The sequence below is a fragment of the Lissotriton vulgaris genome, chromosome 3_1 (assembly GCF_964263255.1).
Source record: "Lissotriton vulgaris chromosome 3_1, aLisVul1.2, whole genome shotgun sequence".
Taxonomy (NCBI): domain Eukaryota; kingdom Metazoa; phylum Chordata; class Amphibia; order Caudata; family Salamandridae; genus Lissotriton; species Lissotriton vulgaris.
The window spans coordinates 2,112,286,431-2,112,308,878 of NC_141689.1; the positions used below are offsets into that span (position 1 = coordinate 2,112,286,431).

At 43.6% G+C, this 22,448-nt stretch overlaps 1 protein-coding gene across 1 annotated transcript in view; it reads left to right on the forward strand.

Annotated features, from left to right (window-relative positions):
- The window catches only part of CORIN (corin, serine peptidase), a 1,855,778-nt gene that overhangs the window by 624,067 nt on the left and 1,209,263 nt on the right, over positions 1 to 22,448 (forward strand). The window contains exon 4 of the mRNA XM_086962682.1: positions 13,862 to 14,072. Within this exon, the coding sequence (XP_086818808.1) occupies positions 13,862 to 14,072 (211 nt within the window). The remainder of the gene's footprint in view (positions 1 to 13,861; positions 14,073 to 22,448) is intronic.

The following is a 22,448-nucleotide window of genomic DNA, read 5'->3' on the forward strand; positions in this document are numbered from 1 at the left end:
ATTTGGAAAGCGAGACCTTGTGCTTCATGTCACATAAACGACGCAACAATGACAACGTAGCTCGCTTGCAAATCTCTTCAGTATCTGCAGTTATCAGTAAATCGTCTACATACTGAATCAGAGTCGCGCCACCAGGTAGAACAATCGTATCGAGTTGTGTTTTCAGAGCCTGACTGAATATGGATGGACTCTCACAGTAGCCCTGAGGAGCGCGTTTAAAGCGGAAGCTTCGTCCTCCTAAATTGAAGCCAAAGATATCTCTGCTCTCTTCGGCAATCGGGATGCTGAAGAAGGCGTTCTTCAGGTCAATCACTGAAAACCAATTGGCTGAGGCTGGAACCATGGTCAATAAGGCAGTAATGTCGGGGACGACTGGAAACTGCGGTACAACGATCTTATTCACTTCCCTTAGATCGATCACAAATCGGTACACAGGGGGCTGTGAAGGATCGGTACGCTTTAACACAGGCAAAACAGGACTGTTACAAATGTTGCCTGAAGTCTCTTCGATGACCTCTTTCGCAATCAGATCGTAGACGATCGCTAACAAAGCCTTTTCACATTCGTTTGATATTTTATATTGGGGAATAAGTGGCAACCTAACATTAGTTTTCAATGTTATGACATATGGTGCTATTTCTAAACAACCTACATCATTAGAACCATTCGCCCAAAGTACATCTGGAAGAGATGACAATTCAGTTGGAATTCTTTCTTTTGACAAATACATCGGGGAAATCACTTTCTTACCAAGGGTGAGTTGTACTCCCGAAGGAGAACAGTACAAAGTTGCATATAATCTCTTCAACAAATCCAAACCTAACAAATTTTCGCCACAACCTGTTGTAAGAATGAGGGGTGCTTCTAATTCGCATGGGCCAACAGAAAGGGGCATGGGACTGGAGATCGGGTTTCTAACAGGGGCGCCAGAAAAACCTACTGAAACATTATTTTCGCCGGACAAAGGTGCGCCAGGATGTTTTGAGTGCATAATTGAACTTTTTGTATCACTAGTATCCAGCAGAAATGGCTCCGACACTCCGGATGTAATCACCTCGACATAAGGTCCATTCTGATCTACTGGAACTGAAACAACTCCCTCTCTTTGTCCATGGCTGTCCTAGCAATTATTACCCTCATTCTCGTTTTCTGGGTAATAGTCGTCTGTATAGTACTGAGCTGACCTGGAGGACGCATTATTCTGTTGGTCAAAGCTATTCACAGAATTTTGAGGCGGAAAAGAAATGGTGTTCTGGGAGAAACTTCCACGGCCCCTACCTCTAGGGGCCTGTTGAACACCTCTACCTCTTGCGCCGGAAACACCGTTCAAGCGTCGCGCAAGAGCTTGACAGTTACTTTTGAAATGACCCTCTTCTTTGCAATATGCACATTGATTCGGGCCATACGGAGAACGCTGATGGGAAAACTTGTTTCCTTGCGCGTTTCTCGAATACTGCTGTTGTTGCTGATAATTGGGCTGACTAGGAGTGCGAGGCGGATAGGCCTGCTGGAGAAGAACTGTAGTTTTTAGTTCTTTAGTCTTCTTGTCTGTCTTATCTAGCTCGTCTTTGCGTCTATTTTCATAGTACTGGGCTGTGGCTAAAATCTGCGCTGACGTGGAAACAGCCCAAGCACTCTCTGAATCTTTCAATTTATTGCACAGTTCAGGAAGCAGATTATGTACGAATTTGTCTACAAACAATCTTTGACCACCCTCGGTAGCCATGTCCTGACCACTATGATCAGTGAAAGTCTCCTCAAATCTCGTGAAAAAGTCAGACACATTCTCATCTTTCTTCTGCTTGCATGCAGATAGCTTGTCCCAATTTACGCGTAATTCAGGCATTAACGTTTTCATGTACGCGATAATCCTACCGGGAAGGTCTGCTATTAAAGGCTTGGGTTTAGAACCACCAATTTGTCTAGCATCAGTAGCTGTAATATTAGCCCATGAGTCACCTAGTTCTTGATCATGATCTGCATGACGAATTTTACTCCATAAAGGATGCGGAACAACATTCCCAGACAACATGTCTATATCTGCTAAATTCATTACACATGAGCTGGCAGTTTGTGATAATTCCTTGTAATATCCTGCTGGGTTTTTACGTGGATCAGGTAGTGTCTGTTTAAGTGCTAAAACTTCGGATCTTTTCCAGGGGACATGTACCCATACACGCTGGAAATGCGGTGGAACAGGTGGTTGTGCATTCGCATCACCTTCCCTCCATACTGGAGGAACCTCTCTCATGGGATACTGTCGCGCCTTTTTCCTACCAGACACATCATCCTCATCAAACGATCTAGAGCTGTTTCCCTTACTCCTATAAGATAACAACAGATCCATTGCTCGTTCAACATCTGCACCTATTATCATGCCTTCGTAAAATTTGAATCGCATGCGGGCTAGTTCCTGCATTCTGCGTTTTGGGTCATTGTCTCGTAAATCTTCCCAGAGGTACACACACATCTCTTCAAATACATATCTTTGAGTGGATGAATCTCACTGACGGAAGACTTCCATAACAGACTGAACATCATATCTTACAGTATCAGTGACCCATTTGCGCGCTAACTCATTCAGCACTTCTCTTTCCTCGTAGTCGGGTAATTGACTACGCAACTGTCTACGTTCTGTTTTAGGGGTCGTTTTAGACGACCCAAAGAAGGGCGAGAATAGACCAGTGACAGTACTTGCCACTCTCTGTCTGACAGAAGGAGAAGCTTGCGGCGAGGCAGATGCGCCAGAAAAGACAGGCTGATGTAAAGAGGAAGTTGAAGCAACAGCAGAGGAAGTCGAGGCAGTAGCAGACGTAGTATCATAGTGAATAGTTGGAGCAGTAGGCAAAGTCGTAGAAGTAGATGGAGTATGTAGCAAAGGCGGCGGCCCTTGAGAAGGCTGCGCCGGAGAAGTAGGAACCAGCTGAAGAGGAGCTGGTGCTTGTGCAAGAGCTGCTTTTCACGCGCCAGGGCGCGGTATAACAATACGCCTCGCGGTCCAACAATACTCGATGTGTATGGGGGTGGTGAGTTCAATAAATGGGACATTAATGGATCTTTCTCGGATGTTCCCTTTGAGTCTTGTCCCCCATGTGGTAACATCGGGTAGCATGTATCTACTGCTAGTTTCTTGCTTCTGAGCATTTGTTCACTTTCCTGCTCTTCCTCATTATCCCTGTATGCGATGGCGGCTTGCACCATCGACATACCTCTTTTATTTTTCTTTGCTAATTTTATTTCTTTCTGTTTGGCTTCTTTGCGCCATAAGCGAAAAGAGTCAAACATCGCCGGCCGGGCTTTCTTCTTGAACAATTTGACCTCGAGGTTGTCTAATACTTCTGAGTCGAAACGACCATATTGGGGCCATTTTAAAACACCATCCTTGCGGGTGTATTTTATCCATACTTCATTATACGTGATAGGACCTACTCCGTGCTTTATATATAACTCATATGTTGGAGTTCCAATTGGAGGAACCGGACACGAATCCTCTAATCGGGAGTCCTTACTATAACCAAGACAAAACAAGTTTCCAAGTCTGCTAAGACCAGGCATCTTCGCTCACTAGTCTAGCTTCAAACTTCAAGGGATTATCTAATTATGATATTATCGTGAATACACGAATCCCTCGGTTTTGGTGCTTGCAAGAACCAATACAAACCGTATCTCTGGGATACCAAAACTAAGAACCAAACTAAGGACTGGGAGACGCTCCACTTATACTTAACTGAATATTGAAGATCGGTGACGTCACTAGAAGACTCGTCTATCGTTTCGCTCTACCAAGGATCACTGGGTCCAAAACAGGGCGATAGTCAGGGCAGCAGTCCTTCGTAGCCGTCGGGACGCGGGGAACCTCGCAGCAAAGACCTTCGGAACCACGTCGACATGCAGGGGTCGCTGAAGTGGCTGGCCGTCCTCTGGAATTTTCACACGAAGCTCCTCACGAACATCTGGCTTGGACCGTCACCGCTTGATACCGCCCCACGTTGGGCGGCAACTGAGGTGCCGGGTTTTTAGGAACCAGGTGGTGCCAGGGGTAACACCCGGGGACCTCTGAATTCTCCCTGTTCCGGACCACAGAAACACATAGTCTTCTAGTTGAAGTCAGAGATCGAGTTTTATTGGCTGCAACCAAGTAACATGTGTCCTAGAAGTACGACAACACGGGCCGTAAGTTCTCAGGAGACTGTTCGTTTTTACAGAACCAGCCTTCGCCTTATATACATGAATAACAGCTGCAGGCAAGAATTCTTGGGTTTATGATATGGTTATACACATATTTCTACAACAATACAAAGAGCGAAGTCATGCTGGTCAGCACATATTTTGGATTTCCAGTTTCTGATGGATTACCCCGCCAGATCCAGAATTCCCATCAGATATCGATGAAACACCAATAAGGTCGAGCACCCTCCCATCATAAAACGGGTCATAAACAAGAAGCATGGACAGGTGTATGTGTATGGAAAACATGGTCTGTATGTAGTGAATGGTTTATGACATGTTGTGCCTAGATGATATCTTGCTCGGCCACTGGGCGAGGAGCTGCCCAAACAGGCTTGGCTGGAGGCAATGGAGTCAGTTCGGCCAGGTCATGGGGAAGTCAGCTACGGTAGACGTGTCCTTTCACATCAAACTCGGTCTTAATCAATTGACTATATATGAGGGCAAGTCATAAGATGGATGCCGTTTACAAAATGGAGTCTGAGGGTTTGGGACGGAAACCATGATTTAAGGGTGTTAGCATCACTCAATCATGACGCAAATGCATAGGGGTAATGTCCTAATCATTACCGGTCCGTAGATACCAAATTCGTCATGGTACGACGATATTTTGAACGTGAGTGTCGGACCCCGGGACCGGTGGAACAGAAGGGTCCGGAAATACAGTACCACAACTACATTAGCTCTTTGGCTAATATTTTCAACACTATTGTGCCAAAGCAACTCAAAAGGATTCCAATCAAACAATCTAAACCATGGTTTAACGGTTCCCTAAATGATGAACGTCAAAATCTTCGGCTTTCAGAGAGGCTTTGGAGAAACTCTCCATCCACTACATGCTTCAAACAGTTAAGGAAGATGAGAAGCACTTACAACAAACACATTCGCAATGCTAAAACCGACCATTTCAGGGCTCAGCTTGAGGGTGCTGAAAATCAATCCAAAAAACTCTTTGAAATCATCAAGCAACAAGCTAACCACTCTTCCAACCACATCTCAACACCCATGATCTCCCTTCCTAGTGGGGAGGACTTCTCCGCACACTTCTCAGAAAAGACAAGAAAAATGTAACTGGAGCTGCAACCTGCCACTCCAAATTTGCGGCCTCTGAACTACACTGCATCATAAGATGTACCTACGGAACCATCAGTAGAGCCTGCAGCATCCTACCACATAGGTTGTGCTCCCAAAAACAACGCCTCTTGGAATTCTTTTTTTCTTCCATATGACACAGAGCTGCTCCACGCTATGGCGTCCTTAGAACCTTCTAATCTCTTCAGCTATCCACTACCAGATACGTTTTTTAAAGATTTCAATTCAGACATTCTCCCTCTGTGGTCCCGGATCATTTGTGAATCTCTCTTACAGGGGAGGATCCCTGATTGCCTCAAGATTGATCAAGCCACTCCCATCCCTAAGAAGCCTAACACCGATTTAGCTGATCCTAACAACTACGGGCCTATCACCAGCATCATGAATAGCTAAATTGCTCAAGAAATGCGTCCACACCTTAGATCTGCAACCACATAGAGAAATGTCAACTCCTTGACCTCTACCAGTCGGGATTCAGAGCAGGGCACAGTACTGAAACAGCACTAACTCACATTGTTGATGACGCCCTGAGACCCCTTGATCAAAAATGTCCCTTATCTTCAGATCATTCTTGACTTGTCCTCAGCATTTGACACCATCAAACATGAAAACTTGATTGGTCTTCTTCCACATAGGATGGGTCTTCTAGGCCCTGTCTTAAATTGGTTTGCCTCTTTCTTACACACAAATAATCAAAGTTAACCATTCCCTTGCAACCAGTACCCCAGTCACTATTGGAGTTCCTCAAGGCTTCGCACTTATGCCCACTCTTTTCAACCTTGTTATGGAACCACTTTCCGATATTCTGAACCGTTACCACATGTATGCTGATGGCACACAACTGTACTTGAAGTTCTCCTCTCCAGAGGGCATAATAACTTTAAATGATGCACTCTTACAACTCAAAATAGCCAACCCAGTACGATCTTCTGCTAAATACTCTCAGAACAGAATTCCTTTTGATTGCTTCCCGCAACCACTCGGCACCTACCCTGGACTGGCTTCAACAACTCACTGCTCTTAACTGCACCCCTCATGTTGTTAACTCTGCTAAATCGTTAGGTATTACCGTGGACAAACACCTTAATATGCAGGATCACATCAGTGCAACTATCAAGGGAGCCAATCTTCAGCTCAACACCCTTAAGAAAATCAAGTCTTTCCTTCCGCCCTAGGAAATCCAGCTTGCAGTACAATCTCTGATTATCTCTCGTCTGGAATATGGTTTGGTGACCCTTGCTGGGCACCTAAAGCTAGTTTGGCTCCCCTTAGAGCCACTCTAAATAAATCGGCCAGGCTCATCACAGGCTCCAGAAAGCATGACCACATCACGCTAGACTAAATTCAACTAAATAGGCTGTCTATCAAAGCTAGGATACGTTTCAAGAAAGCTTGCCTGATGCATAAAGATATTCATCACAACACCCTGGTTTACTTGGCTAAAAAGCTTGAAGTATCTAGCTGTAGTCGAAACTTAAGAAGTTCGACCACCCTACTTTTGAAACCTCACAAATTCAAATAGAAAAGAACTTACAATTGTGCTTTCACTGGTATTGCTCCAAGAATTTGGAACCCTCTTCCTCCCGAGATCAGATCCAACCCATCCATTGCATTGTACAAGAAACATGTCAAATGGCTAATCTTGAGTGAAAATCAACAGCACTAACCTTGTTACCTTCTCAAGCCTCCTCTCTCTCCAGTTTTGATACTTTTTTTATACTGATTGTTTGAATTATATTATGCTTTTCTGTTCACTTTTTATCTCGTTCTATTGACCTTCTGAAACTTTACTGGTTCCTCCAGACTGGCTGAATCCCCTGCCCGTTGACCTTGATTGTTCCCCCCTTTGTTTGACTGTGTAGTTATTTAACTACCTCATTTGTTCTATTGTGTTGTTTTACTCTTGCTTTTGCCACTTTGTACAGCGCTCTGATACCTGTAAAGGTCATGTTCTTGCTTTATAAAACTTTTCAAATAAAATTAAAACCTATGCTTTCTTAATGATTTTATAAAGGTTGACCCCAAATGAGGAGGTTTGGGATTCCTAGATTTGTCATGATATTAATCAGCCTCCTTGTTTTGTTTCCTTTTCTGCTAAAAACTTAATTTTACTCAATGTCATTGATGAGTACCAGACAACCTTCATTTTACCTCTTCTTTGCTCTTATGGCATGACACTGCATGAAAGGAAACACCACTTTTTGGTGCTGCTTACTACATATTAAATGATTTTCTGGATGCTGTGGGTAATAAAAAGCCTCTTTACTTTGAACCATATCTACTCAGATTGTTCCTTTTTCCTATTTTAATTACTTACTTTAAATTTCCATCTACTAAAATAAAAACTTCAAAGTTCTAATTATTTCCAAGGTAGTATTGCCAGGCTATGGTATGGATTAGACAATTGTGACTTTGTATCCTTTTTTCTTTATGGGAATTCTGTCTCCTTTTTGCCAGCTCATGTATCGCCTTCATGGTAATATACTACCTTGTCCAACACATTCTCACCATTCACATCTGGAATCCTCACTTGCACAACAATCACAATAATATGTATTATTACCTCTTTACCTAATTGTACTTGGCTCAAAACTGCACCCAGTCTTCTGACAGCGTCATACAACATAATAGTGTCACAACTCTTCAGATAAAGCATGCAATACAGTTGGCTCCCTAATCCTCCTCAATTTCTCTTTTAAAACGTACAACCTATACTTCCTCACTTTGCCCTATTCACCATGTAACCTGGACCCATGGTTGACCTCCTTCACGCTGTGCACTAAGATATCATTTTGAAAATAACTTACACCAGACATTCCTTCTAATTGTTTTGAAATTCCACTGACAGCCATACTGAACCACATGCCAGTCATATGGCTGTTGTGTATTCCCTAATCGTGTCAAAAGACTTGCCATCTTACATGATTCCAGGTGCAACTACATTTGATGGGAGACAGGCCCTACATCAAATGTTGAAAACCAATTAGCCTTTTTTAGTGGTGACAATATTTCTCCAGTTTCAGCAAGGAATGCCCATTCACCCAAATCCTTTTGTGGAGAGAAGGGTAAATCTTCTATTCAGCAGCAACTTCCTTTCAAAGCAATAGTTGCCTCTGCACAGAGCACAAGCTTAGCCGTACACATTCCCCATTTTAGTTCTACAGCACAAGATACACATATTCCTTGTGAATTTTCTTTGGAATTATGGTTATTTTTATCTCACCCCAGATTTCCAACTCTTCTACAAACACACACCGACCAGGCGTGACGAGCAAATGCGAGTGTAGCAACACTGCGAGACTCGGTAAGGGAGAAAAACATGCTTTATTTTCTCTTTGGTACAAAGTGCCTCTAATCTCCTCTCTGGTTCATCAACTGAGTGTTTGCTCTCACCTCACTAACCATTCTATATGTGCTCTACACCAACGTTTTAAAAGAGCATCATAGGCATTTAGAAAGTTCTATTTGATGATGGAGGTGAAAGAGACAAAACAAGGGATACCTTAACACTGCTTAAAGCACATCTCCTTACTCAGAAAAAGGATGAGACAAATTTCAGTAGGTAGCCAAAGAGTTATTATGGCATTTTATAATCTCTGTGCCATGTAGGTGGTCAAAACTCTCTTACTATCTTGTCGGTATTCGTTACTGTTCGCTTATTATTCACTAATGTGGGTTCCACAATTGTCGGAATTAGTGTTTCAAGTCAATTGACTGCCCTGTCCATTCTCCAGGTGCGCAATTCTTCTAGAATCACTACATTTTGTTTGACTTTTATATCTAGATGTAGCTGGTTTCTTAATAACAAACCACTGTCTAACCTTCCAATTTCTATGTACAGTTCTCCATTTGTTGTCGTACCAATTTGTGTAATTGTTCTCCTGCTGTCTCACTTTGTCAACTACTTACACCCTGTTAATCTATATATATAAAAACGAAAGCATGTCTGTTTGTCCTTTATGCATTACTACACCATTCATCCAATCGCCATGAAACCAAACTATTTGTTAAAACTTGTTGAGTACACTCCCGCGAAGGTTTCTGGCAAAAAGATAAAATATAAAAATTGTTAAATATCGGCCCCCCGAACCCCCAGGGCCCTCATAATCTTTCCAATACTGAACGTTTACAGTTTACGGTGCGACTCGCTTTTGCAATTACCATCAACAAAGCACAAGGACAATTGCTGCAAGTGTGAAGACTAGATTTGGAGAATCTGTGCTTCTCACATGGGCAACTGTATGTGGCCAGCTCACACGTCTGAAAACCTTCTGATTTATTTGTGTACGCACCAGACGGAAAAACAAAAAATACTGTGTATCCACAAGCACTCGACTAAATAAACAGAATTAAAACAACACTTTAAAATGTTTTCCATATTAAAATGAATACGTTTCAATAAAAATGACACAATGTAAATTGAATGTTATCATAACAAGTTTCCTTAAATTTCCTTTCTTCTGAGATCGCAGCAACGCGCGACGGGTAAGCTAGTTCTCTCTAAAAGACTGTTTGCTTCAGGACAATAGGAAGCTTTATGTGACATATACACTTTTTTTTATTGTAATTTTCTCTGAAACAAATTAAAATCCATTGTCGGCGACTGTGGTGCTGGGAACACCTTCTTTTGCAAAAGTATCTGTCAAAAATGTTATTAGAGCAAATGTGTTAATACTGTTAACTGAAAGGGTGGTGACCCAATGAGAATGATAGCCCACCATGACAAACATGACATTTGTTAAAACCTTTGGTAAATTGATTGGCCCAATAATGTCCAAATGCAGCTTGTCCCAACGTTTTGAGGAAACTTCTGCTGGAGGAAGTGGAGCTTTGCATGTAGATTTAGATTTGTTGCTGGCACTATAAGCATAACAATCAAGTACTTTTTTTCTACCATTGAATCTATGTTAGGAAAACATACTTAGATCTGATCTTGTGCTTTTTGTCATTTTCCTACACACTTGGCACTCATGGGCAGTTTCAACTATACGATCATGCATGTCCACAGGGGGAATTATCTTATTTGATTTAAAAACGAGTTTACCAGGCATGGAAATCTCATTTCTCACTTTCCAAAAAGGTTGAAGTTCATCGGGTTACATTTTACACCTTTCCAGTCATCCATTCATTAGTTTGTTCTTGACACATCTCAAGGTTTTTTCTTTCTCCATGCAATATTCCCATTCTTCCCTAATAAAGACAGGGATAAAGACTGTTAAAATAGCTTCCTCTGGTATGCTTAATTCTAGTGCACAACTATTTACAGGCATGCGAGGAAGGCAACCAGCAATGTGGTTCTTTTCCCCCGCAACATATTTAACTTGAAAATTGAATCCTTACAAGCCTAAGACTCCTTTAAATATCCGTAGGTTGTATTTTCTTGCATTCTTATTGTGTTAAAATACAGATACTAGGGGTGTGTGCTCTGTTCTCAGTGTGAAAGGTAGGCCCACGAATAGAATTTAAAATGTTCAGTTGCCCAGTACCATGCAAGTGCCTCAGTCTCAACTGCAGAATAATAATATTTTGCAACCTTAGGCGTTCTTGAAGCAAAAGCTACATTCTTTCATTACATTCGGAAATTTGGGGCCTGGCAGCACCCTGGTCCTTGTTACAGGCATACGTGGTGTGTAATGTCTTAAATTTTACATTGAAGTTCCATATATTGGGGAAATTTATGATGCATTATTGATTTTGGTAACCTGACTGAATCAACTAAGTTGTACTTTGATTTTACTCCTTCTCCTGACATGGTATGTCCTAGGCATTCTATGGATGCAACACCAATTTTGTATTTCTCCAGACTGCAGCTTCCAGGGGTGCTGGAGCTGGTAGTGACCCTGGTTCCTTCCAGCAGAGCTAGAAGGAACTTGTTTACGGTACGCAGTGCTGGAATTCTTCATGCTTCAGGTTCCTCTATATGACTGATTGAGGGAGGGAAGGTGTGCTCAAGAGCCTTCACATCAAGATGGATAGAAATTCTGTCAGACGTGAACAAATTAGTCACGCCCTGTTGAAGAATTAAATTAGCGGCACACTAGCAATAGCCATAGTGCCTCCCTGCGTTGGATTACACTATTGAATGGAGGAAAGGCGTGTCCAACAGCTCACATTTAGGGAACTACTTTTTGTCTTTTTCATTCAACACTCCACGAAAGCGCATATGTATTCTAGCACTTTTCGTCGTGTGTTGCTTACCCTCTTAAATGCTGCCACTCACTCTGCGTTTATCCCCACCATTCCCAGCTTGTCTTTAAACGCACAACAACAGGAATATTTTTATGAAGTATAGCTGAAGATCAGACTGAATCAATTGTTTTTATTTTAGGTTTTGCATTCCATTCCATGCTGGTCTTGTGTGGCATGTGTGTATGCCACACAAATGCTTATATGGTGTCGAAAAGGGCCATCTGCTGGCTGCTGCACGCTTTCTACTGGAATCTGAGGCAGAAGGTGTACTTCACATGACTTCAACCGGAGCCCCATAAGTAGGCTCCCTGGGGTACTACAGATGACAAAATGGCTGAATCCTGTAGAAAGAAAATTAGACCTTGCCAAGTGTTTCTCTTAGCATTCTGACACTCCCTTATAGAAGAACAGAGAATGTCATGTATAAAAATTGTAAAAATTGAATTCAGCGTACAGGTTAGAGATACCATAAGATATGTGCTTTCAAATTTCTGCTAGTATTTTTAAAAGTTTTTTTTCTTCTTCTTTCATGTAAAAATACTTTACAATCAAACATTTGCACAGCCACAGCTCAGCACTCGCATTACACTTTACTATTGACCTTGCCAATGCTTGTTAGCTCTGGATTGATAGCACAGCTGTTGCCACAGCTTATGTGATCAAAATAAAGAGTTTTAAGAAACACTAATGAGAGAAGGGGTTTGGCTAAGCACAAATGTTGGCTTTCTTGAGTACAAATTTTGATTGTGTAGGGTTTGTGCGCTCCAACTGAAAAAGAGAGCGTGCATGGCACGCTGAGTTGGCCATGGTGACTGGCTATGTATCAAGACTTCATCTGTCTATTATGACAAATGCAATTGACCTGATTTATTTACTGTTACAAGAACATGTTAATGCTTACAGGTGAATTGTCATTATACTGTGTGAAAGATTGTAGACATGTATCTTGTTGTACGGACTGTCACAAATTACCACAGACTGCAAGAACTTTGGTATTAGTTACACCCTGTGATAAAACCTCGGGCAGGAAATTAGCACTCCGAGAATCCATTTTATGATATTTTAGGAAGGGTTGTATATTGTTTTGGCAAGTGTAATTTTGGACATGAATGTAATTTTATGACTTTTGGGAGAGGGCTTTGGCTCTGCTCCTCACACAGCTCCTACTGGGTTACTTACTTGCCGCTCCATATTATCTGCTGTATGCTGCATCCTGTGCAGCCACTATTCTAACTGAGTGACCATCTCAGAAAGGTACTGTCCATAGTGCCTTTTTGGTTCGCCACTGCAAGATTTCCATCATGCGTAGAAGTATTCTGTTGGTCGTTGTTGGTTTCTGTGCTACATTGTTGAAATAAAAAAAAGGATTTTAACTATGGAATCGAATGATTGCCCACCATCATTTTTGTAAAATGTACATGACATAAATTTTATTCTTGGAATCCACTCACTAGAACTTAACCTACGTATTACTTGTAAAGATTATTGCGGTGGCTCTCCATCATGAATTGATTGTGTTAGTTTTGTACCTTGGGCAGCTGTTCTATGAAAGTTGGCAACCATATCCTATGACCCATATGTTGAATTCTGAGAAGTGCGGGCTACCACTATAGCTGCACCCCTTCCAAACTTTTGGTGGCTGCCCTTGATCAGTGCAACAGTGATATGCTGTACATTTTAATATTCGAAGATAGTTGGCAAGTACAATGTTTACCAGGGGCCATCTTGGAACTGTATTATGCAAAATGTATCATTGTTTTTACCATTCTAAAGTGGCCAACAAGTTGCTTCTAAATTTAGCAGTTATGGTGGAACTTTATTGAGTTAACCAAACACTATGTACAATACCATTGCAAGACGCCTATACGCTGATATGTTGAATGTTATTTTTGTATTGCAAGCACATGCACGTCATGTTTAGGTGATGGCATGTTTCTTTTTCCTACTTTTATCGTTTCATCTTCCATTTACTTATTGAGTTTTTGTGACTTTTTTTGTTGTGGATGGGTAGGTGGATGAATGTAAGTCCGTTGGTGGATGAGTGACAGAGTGCATCTATGATGACTAAGTGCCTAAATTCACTCGCGACGGAAGAGTCAAGCTATTGGCGTTGCCAATTCTTGTTTCAACAAGGGGTTAGCCAACATGTTTATAACGAGATCAGTGAGTTTCATGAATTGCTTTACAAATGCATCTACTTCTGGATGCTAAGTATACTCGACTGAATGCAAACCCCTGTGGTCAGTATCGTTGTGTGTGTATTCATGCAAATCAGCCCAATGCTCGTCACCTCTTTTGCAGAAAACTGTAAACAGTTCCCATCGCCAAATGATAATTTCTGTTAATTTTACAGGTTCCTGCATTGACATCACAAACAGCCATTGCCAAGTGCTGCCGTACAACCTCACAACTCGAGTGTCCGTGCTCTCCATGCTGAGGAGCAGTGAAACGGAGAAGTTTCTGAAGTTCTTCAGCTATCTCCACCGCCTGAGCTGCTATCAGCACATCATGATGTTTGGCTGCAGCCTGGCTCTGCCGAGGTGCATCAGTGACGGCGATGACAGGTATTTGGGAACCAGAATCAGTGGTTACAGCCAGTTCTTGCAATGTCCCGCTATGAATATCTAATCAGAGTAAAGCAGCTCTAAATTAAGCTAAACATATGACCTTTGAGCTACAAATGACTGCCACGGAAAGCAGCCTCTGTAGGCTGCCAAACAATACTGACAACCGCAGTTTTCCTTAAAAAGTAGCGTTGCACCAGTTAAATTGACTGGTAAAGTGAAACTTGGATTTTTGTAGATGTTTGCAATATGTGATCCACTAATCCCTTTAGTCAAATTAACAATAAGCTATTAGAGAAGCCAAAAGCATCTTTGCAATAACAAGTAAGCACACGTTGTTCCTCCCCAGACATTTGTAATCTTTATAGAACACTGTGAAATTCTCTGTTGGCACCCAAATTCTTTGCATAAAATCATAATAACTGCTCTAGATTTAGCCTCCAGCAGATACACAGTATGTGGGGTAGATTGTCAAGAGCCTGCAGACGTGGCATTTCACAGCTAATTTGGAGAGAAAGACATGTTAAACACAGAAACTTGTACATATTATTACATCTAATTAGCGAGGCGTGATAATGCAACATGCTAATTCAAATGGTACTAATTTTCCTTTTGTTAAACATTAGCAAATCAAAAGTTTAAAGGCACCGCCAAGCTTATGCTAAACACATGCTCTGGGCAAATAGCACAAATTAATTGTGTCATATATAATCTATTTATTCAAAAAATGCAAGATTGTTAATTAAAAACGGGTCATACACACAATAATATCAAGTGAAAGGGTGTGGGACAAAGTGAAAAAACGTGTGTAACATACATACATCAAATCAATTGCATTGGATACAAATATAAATAAAATAACATTCAGGTACAGAGTACAAAACAGATATATATTCTCACAATTTTCTTTGAACAATTTATAATGGTCACAGTGGAATTAGATGCTTCTAAGTATGTGTCGACGTTTTGACCCTTGTGAATCTGTGCTAATTTTTAAGCATCGAACATGGGTCTTCTTCAGGACAAGACAAGGTAAGTTGTGTGTAGCCTCCTCTTTGTGGTTCAACACCCTTTCACTTGATATTTTTGTGTGTATGAGCCGTTTTAATGAACAATCGTGCCTTTTTTTGATTAAATAAATTACTGAATGACTAAATTAATTTGTGCTATTTGCCCATAAGATGTGTTTAGACAGTTCTAACAGAAACATTTCCTTCCTGCTGTCCGAAGTACCTTCTAGTTCTGATATTCAGTGTTCTGTCTCTGTAAGACGACTATTGTACTTTTCAAATTTGTTTGCCATAGACTCCATGCCGGCTGACATTGTGTCCATTTTAGTCTCTGTGAAGGAGAGACTTTGCTTCATGGTGAGCAGGAGTGTTTTCACATCATCCTCATGGCGTGGTCCAGTGTGTTCTGCATCTTCCTGCTTCGGCTCTATCGATGCTCCTCACAGTAGTAAACTTCGGTCCCCCAATTTAGCTGCATCTTATTTAGTTCCAGATGGGAGACTTTATACTTATAAGCTGTTGGGAAGAGGGAATTCTCTTTGTCCTCTGTCCGTGCCCAGGTGTTTTTCCCAGTTGAGCAATGCCCACTCTGTCCTGTGTCGCACAGTGTGCCTTTTTTCTCCACCCCCCCCTCCCTCAGCAAAGTTAAGGTTTTCGGTTCAAATGGAGGGGTCCACACACAAGGGGATGTTATTCTTTGCTTTAGCTTAAGCGATCTAACTGCAATTCATGTGGTGCTGCTGTTATTAATAATGTTCCATTATTCAATAATACTGTAGGCGCCACTGTGTAGAGCATTAACTTTGAGCATCCCCCGTATGTATTGTGAGCATACCACGGTTAGTTAAGCCTCTGCTCCAATCAATGTTGTTTGGGGCCTATTAATGTCTTACAGGCCTCTGCAGCGTTAGCACTCGGCTACAGTTTCTCAGCTTTTATTTGGTTGGCATAGAGACTGAGTGTCTGTTTTCCTCTTGTTAGGTCTCGCTTAGCTATCGCGTAAGCGATGCTATGCGAGATATTAAGTAAGGGGCTTTTAAAAGTGCTCCCAAAGGCTGCAGGCGGATCGGGTACAGTGCACGTGCGCCGAACACGCGCACCATTTGTCAGCCTGCATGATCACTTTTGCGGGCGCTTTGATGTTCTCAGTGAGCCACGCGGCCACTTAGAACATCAAAGCGGCCACAAAAGTGATCACCATTTGCACGTGCACCACTCGCGTGCTTCCCCCCCCCCCCCCCATTACTTTCCCTGCTGGCATTTCCCCCTCCCTTCTGGCCCAGTCCTTGTTTCCCTTGTGTGCTTCTCCTCTGCTCTCCCTTGTTTTTTAAAAGTTTTCTGCTGTTGCTGCCTAATCTCTCCTTGCACTGTCAGCCCCCACAAGCACCTCCTGTTGCTCCTTGTTTCACTTAGACAAGTCAATGCTATCTTTACTGTGACATACAGTCTCCACCAAAGAATGCTGCTGCAGTATTCAATGTCAGAAGGTCAGAGCATTGATGTTCTGCATAGCTAACAGCAACACTAGCTACACATCTAATTTCCAACCAACTTTACAAGCATTTTATAAACGCATTTAATACTAGTTTTATTTCGTTCAAGCGCTGCACGTACACTGAACCTTTCTTATATTCTCTGCCTTGCCTAAGCACAACACCGTAACGAAAACAGGCCAATGATGAGTGAGCAATCACTTTCTGTGTGCACTCTGCCGCTCCGCGCGCTTTGTCTAGCATCTGCACAAGAGTTTGGCTTGAGGCGCTAAACAGTGATTAAGGTAATAAATATTTCAGCACGCTGGAATTAAAGTACATTTTTTATTAACCTCGTCAGACTCCGTCAGACAGTCTTCATATCTTAGCTCAACAGGCCCACTTTCATTTTTACAATGCTTTTCGTGTCCTTTGCACGTATATTGCAGCGTGGAAGGCATTTTATTTTAATTTGTCAGGAACTTTCCTGTTGCTAGATTTTAGTGTAACCCTCCTGCCTTGTTCTTTGTTTACTTTGGTTTCAATCTCGGCACTCGTGCTTTAGCTGTAACATTTTAAGCTACAGCACGGGTGACTTGATTGCTTCAAAAGTAAAGAAATAGAAAAAACTTTTTTTGATTTCTTTACTTTTGAAGCAATCGAGGCACCCAAACTTTAGCTTAAGATGTTACAGCTAAAGCATGAGTGCTGACATTGTATTGCAAATGCGTCTTTGTTTTGTTATGCTGCATGTCAGGATTAGTTGCGCGCTGGCTCTGTTGAGCATAACCCACAACTAATCCTGACATGCAGCATAACAAAACAAACCTGCATTTGCAATGCAATCCAAGCCCAGTGTGCAAACCTACCCAGTTGAACTCTTACATTTTATTTCTAGTCCCACTTTAGCAGAAAACATGAATTGTGTGTGAAAGTGTGAAGCATACAACTGAAGCACTGAGCCGAGTGTTTTGTACTCACTGCTCTCCTTAGCGCCACACTAGTTATTGACGCGCCTCGACCCAGTTTAGTTGATGGTGCGTGCTACATGATAGTATTTCTGAATGAATGAGTGAGGAAGCATCTAATGTTACGCACAGCCCTGGTCACCCGCTGCCCACCCCTGCCGCCCGTGGAAGCTTGCATGCTGTGAAGTTAATTAGCCACACAATAGACGTCTTCCTGCTGAGACAATTTAAAGGCCTCCTTGTATCGGTTACACGCCATCCTGCCCACCTAGTTTCACTCAGTGGATGAAGGAGAAACTTTCTCTTACTGTGACCCCCCAACCCCATTCCGAACCTGCTATTGTTGTGCTATGCACTGTTCAAACATGTGCATTAATAGGATCCCATACCAAATAAGTACTGTTCAGTATTTTAAAGGGAGCACATTGTGGTCACCCTTACGTTGTGTTATTTTTTATGCAAATCAAAAAGGTTAGATCTGATTACTTTAGTGAAATATTTGAGTCTATCAGGAGAACTCGAGCCGAATCACCAACTCAGATAAAATTACTGAATACCAAAATGGTCTCCCCAAACTATGTACAGAAGATGTTAAAATACTGTGGCACAATAATCCACACGTCCCCATCGCAGAACATTTTGATTGTAGCAGGATCATCGTCGCTAACCAGAAGCGCTGACTGGGCAGCTCGTGGGGAGCATGTGAAAACTGAATACATAAAATAGGATCCAATGGAAGGTGGGGGCGGAAACATGTTATTGGGAAAGTGGAAGTTACATTGCAAAGAGGTAGTGCGCGCCATAGAAATATATATATATATATATATACATATATACATATATATATATATTTTTCCTCTCAAATGCCCTGAGCTTTACAAAGGTCACACAATGCAGCTCTTTACCATCCGGTTTGGAAGCCTCGAGGCTGCTTGCAGTTTTTTGCATCCATTTCGTTTCTTGATTCCTTGCTTGATTCCCGACGCGTTTCGAGGCAGAATGCATCTTCCTCTTGGGGGCTACACAGAAAAAATGAATGCCTCACCAGTTTTGTCTCTCTGATTATTTTATTGAGAACATCGCCCGCAGTGGGCGTGGCACACAGTTGCCCGATGGCATGATGGTCCGTGTAGTTCTTGGGGTGAGTATTATATTGAAAGTTCATTTCAAAGATCATTGTCTCTGTGTTTTTTTTATGAAGCTTATTATATCCTTAAGTAGGCTGGATTTAAAAAACTGCAGGCTTCGTTTTGCCTAGAGCTATATGCTTTCACGGAAAGAAAGGGTTTCCTTCCTAGCCTTTCCATATAGTTCATCGGAAATGGTGCTCCTCTGCCATGGCCAGGACTGCCGTGTATTTAATCTTTCTCTCAAATGCCCTGAGCTTTACAAAGGTCACACAATGCAGCTCTTTACCATCCGGTTTAGAAGCCTCGAGGCTGCTTGCAGTTTTTTGCATCCATTTCGTTTCTTGATTCCCGACGCGTTTCGAGGCAGAACGCCTCTTCCTCTTGGGGGCTACACAGAAAAAATGAATGCCTCACCAGTTTTGTCTCTCTGATTATTTTATTGAGAACATCGTCCCCAGTGGGCGTGGCACACAGTTGCCCGATGGCATGATGGTCCGTGTAGTTCTTGGGGTGAGTATTATATTGAAAGTTCATTGTCTCTGTGTTTTTTTATGAAGGTTATTATATCCTTAAGTAGGCTGGATTTCAAAAACGGAGGCTTCGTTTTGCCTAGAGCTACATGCTTTCACGGAAAGAAAGGGTTTCCTTCCTAGCCTTTCCATATAGTTCACCGGAAATGGTGCTCCTCTGCCACGGACAGGACTGCCGTGTACTTAATCTTCCACTCAAATGCCCTGAGCTTTACAAAGGTCACACAATGCAGCTCTTTACCATCCGGTTTAGAAGCCTCGAGGCTGCTTGCAGTTTTTTGCATCCATTTTGTTTCTTGATTCCTTGCTTGATTCCCGACGCGTTTCGAGGCAGAACGCCTCTTCCTCTTGGGGGCTACACAGAAAAAATGAATGCCTCACCAGTTTTGTCTCTCTGATTATTTTATTGAGAACATCGCCCCCAGTGGGCGTGGCACACAGTTGCCCGATGGCATGATGGTCCGTGTAGTTCTTGGGGTGAGTATTATACACGGACCATCATGCCATCGGCTTGCGTTTGCCGAAAAGTCTGCTGGTGCTTGGGTGAATATCCCTTGTTCCAGCTTATGGCAACCCCTGTGGACCCTGTGGAGTGACCACCTGAAAACTGGCCATGCCAGGAAATGGAGTCTACCTTGTCCCAGGCTAATGATCGGTTAAATTCCCTAGCTTTCCAGAAAGAAATGTCATATTCCTTCCATCCGCCAACCCCTATGCTTCCTCTTGAACATTGCAATTCTACTTTGGTAACAAGCCATCTCTGCCTGCAGGTTGGGTAAACGTTCAGCGGTAACTGCCATAAATACAGAAAAGGCTCTGATCCAATTAATCAGTGTCTCCTCTATCCTGAATTTAGACAACTGGGACCGCCATTCGCTAGGAAACATCAAATCCTTTTGTGATTTGAGCACAATGAGAATATATTAACATATTTGTCTGCCCAAATCAGTTCTTTCACTACTTGTGACACATGTTGCGCCAGGTTCTCCCCCCGGGAGGGTATTGCACCTTCGCCCAATACCGGCAAAGCAACCTCCTTACCACTTTCCGCGACTCGCGTAGGTTCTACGATCTTGTCTCTCCCCGCATCGCTGGCAGAACCTGTTTGGGGAGAAATTGGTGTACTTGGCACTCCACCATCACCCCTAGCCAAAATGATCTTAGCCACCAGTCTTTGGGCCTCCGCCGAGGGATCAGCAGATGAGGGTAAAACCCCCCCCAATCCCCAACCAGGGGAATACCGCCGCAATTTGCACAGCCAATTCAGGGGGTACCTGACCAGCCCCAGGAGGTTCACTGACCGGGAAAGGTGCTGGCGTCGAGGGCACCGGGGTTACCACCGGGCATACTGGAGGGACCACTGGCGGGGGTAGGTCCCTGGTTACTCCTATCGGGGATGGCAAGGTTGGTGCGGGAGCCTCAGGTGCGGTCGGTACCAGCTCAGTAACTGCCCCAGGGGGCCCCCCTCCCACATGGCCTAGGATGCCGACCATAAGTCCTCTTGGCCCTCACACGCTTAGGTTAAGGTGTCTAATTCACCCCTTGATTTAGGGGGCACCACTACCCGCTTGGGTCTCCCTGATGGCCCTGCCTGCGCCTCAAGCCTCTCGCCCATTTCAGCCACGGTCTTTCCCAACTGATCTACTTTCCCTAATCTCCTGTCCATCGCTTACATTCTGCACATCATGGTCTGAAACATGAGCTCCATTCGGGAAGCCCTTGCACCCCGCCTACCAGACATTCCTTCGCAGTGGATCACACCCTACACTGCCCAGCACGTCTTATGGGCACTATGTGCCTTGTACCTGCACCAAAGTTGGAGGCTCACAGGCTCCAACTTTGCACCAACTATGCACCACGCAACTGTGACCGCAACACACCAGCTAGCCTGGGTGCTTGGGCGAGCGCACTCTAGCCTGGTACCCCGCCAGAAGCAGTGAAATGCAGGCCTGTCTGTGTCCCCAGGTCCCAACGTCCACCGTGTACTCTCCCGCAGCTCCGTCCGTGGCGCACGCTGAATGATAACCTACGATGAAAGCATAATTAATGAAAAAATCCTAGCACCAACAGACAGTGACCCCTTGTAACAGTGGGCAACCTCCACTGACCCAACAGAACTGCCTCAAAATTTACACATTTGCAATATTAAAATGGAACTCCTTGTGGCATACTTGACTCGGAAAAAGAAGTGAAAAAATTTCAGCTGTCCACTGTGTTACAAACCTTTAAAAATGAAACAGTCCCCTTGTCCTTTTTAAAATAAAGCTAAAATTCACCCCAAAATGTGCCTAATCACTGCTGCACAATTATCAGTTATAGCCTGCACTTTCCCCTTTAACAGAATGGAGCTATTCACTGTGATCTCCCATCCAAGCCCTGCCCAGGTCCACCCTGCTTCGCCCAAATTCAGGCCAGAACACTCTCTACCCGGGAGTGCCTCCCCTTTGGGTCCGCAATCGGCCGCACTTTAAACCGGCACCTAATTTGCGCGTTTCACTCCCACGAATTCTGCACCCTAGTATTGCCAAGCCCCGAGTACAGCTATCTCCAGGCCTGGCAAATCACCCTTGATTGCAATATTAATACGGGCGTGAGGCACCGAGGAAACAGCCCCGCGTGAGCCAAGCAAGCGCCGACACAATTACCTTCACTCGCTCGCAACCGAATACGTGTGTTGTGCTCCCCTCAGGCCAGACCGCAATGCGCTGAGCTCCCCAGTGCTGCGTTTGTCACGGTCGCGATTCCCGGGCTCCTCCGCCTTGTTGACGAATGCGTCCTCCTGCCACGAATCACCACTGCAGACAACGCCGACACGACGAAGCCTGCAAAAAAGAAAACAAAATTATTTAGCCCCCGGTGAGGAGGCGAGGAGCAAGCCTGGGAAGCGCGGGTTCAAAGAGGGCGCCTCCCGCGCTCCCCAGGCCTTTTAAACTTACCAGGCCCCCCCCTTGACCTGGAAGCACTACACCGCTTCCGGGTCAACAGCGGGGGCCAGCACCAATCGGTGATGGGGCGCCCCAGTCGTGTCATCGAGCCGCGACCCGCCCTGGGGTGTGGGCACCCCCCATCACCGAGAGTACAGGGGAGGTGGGGCCGCTACCCACCATACGTTCGTGGTGGCCGAGCCCCCCCCCCTTTCCTGGTGCTTCATTTTCGTCTGTTTTTTGATTTTATACCAAAGACAAAGCACAAATGCCCCTCTGGGTTCGTTGCAGTCACTCCCATCTCATTATACAAAGAATGTGTAAGTGGTGGGCAATTACCTT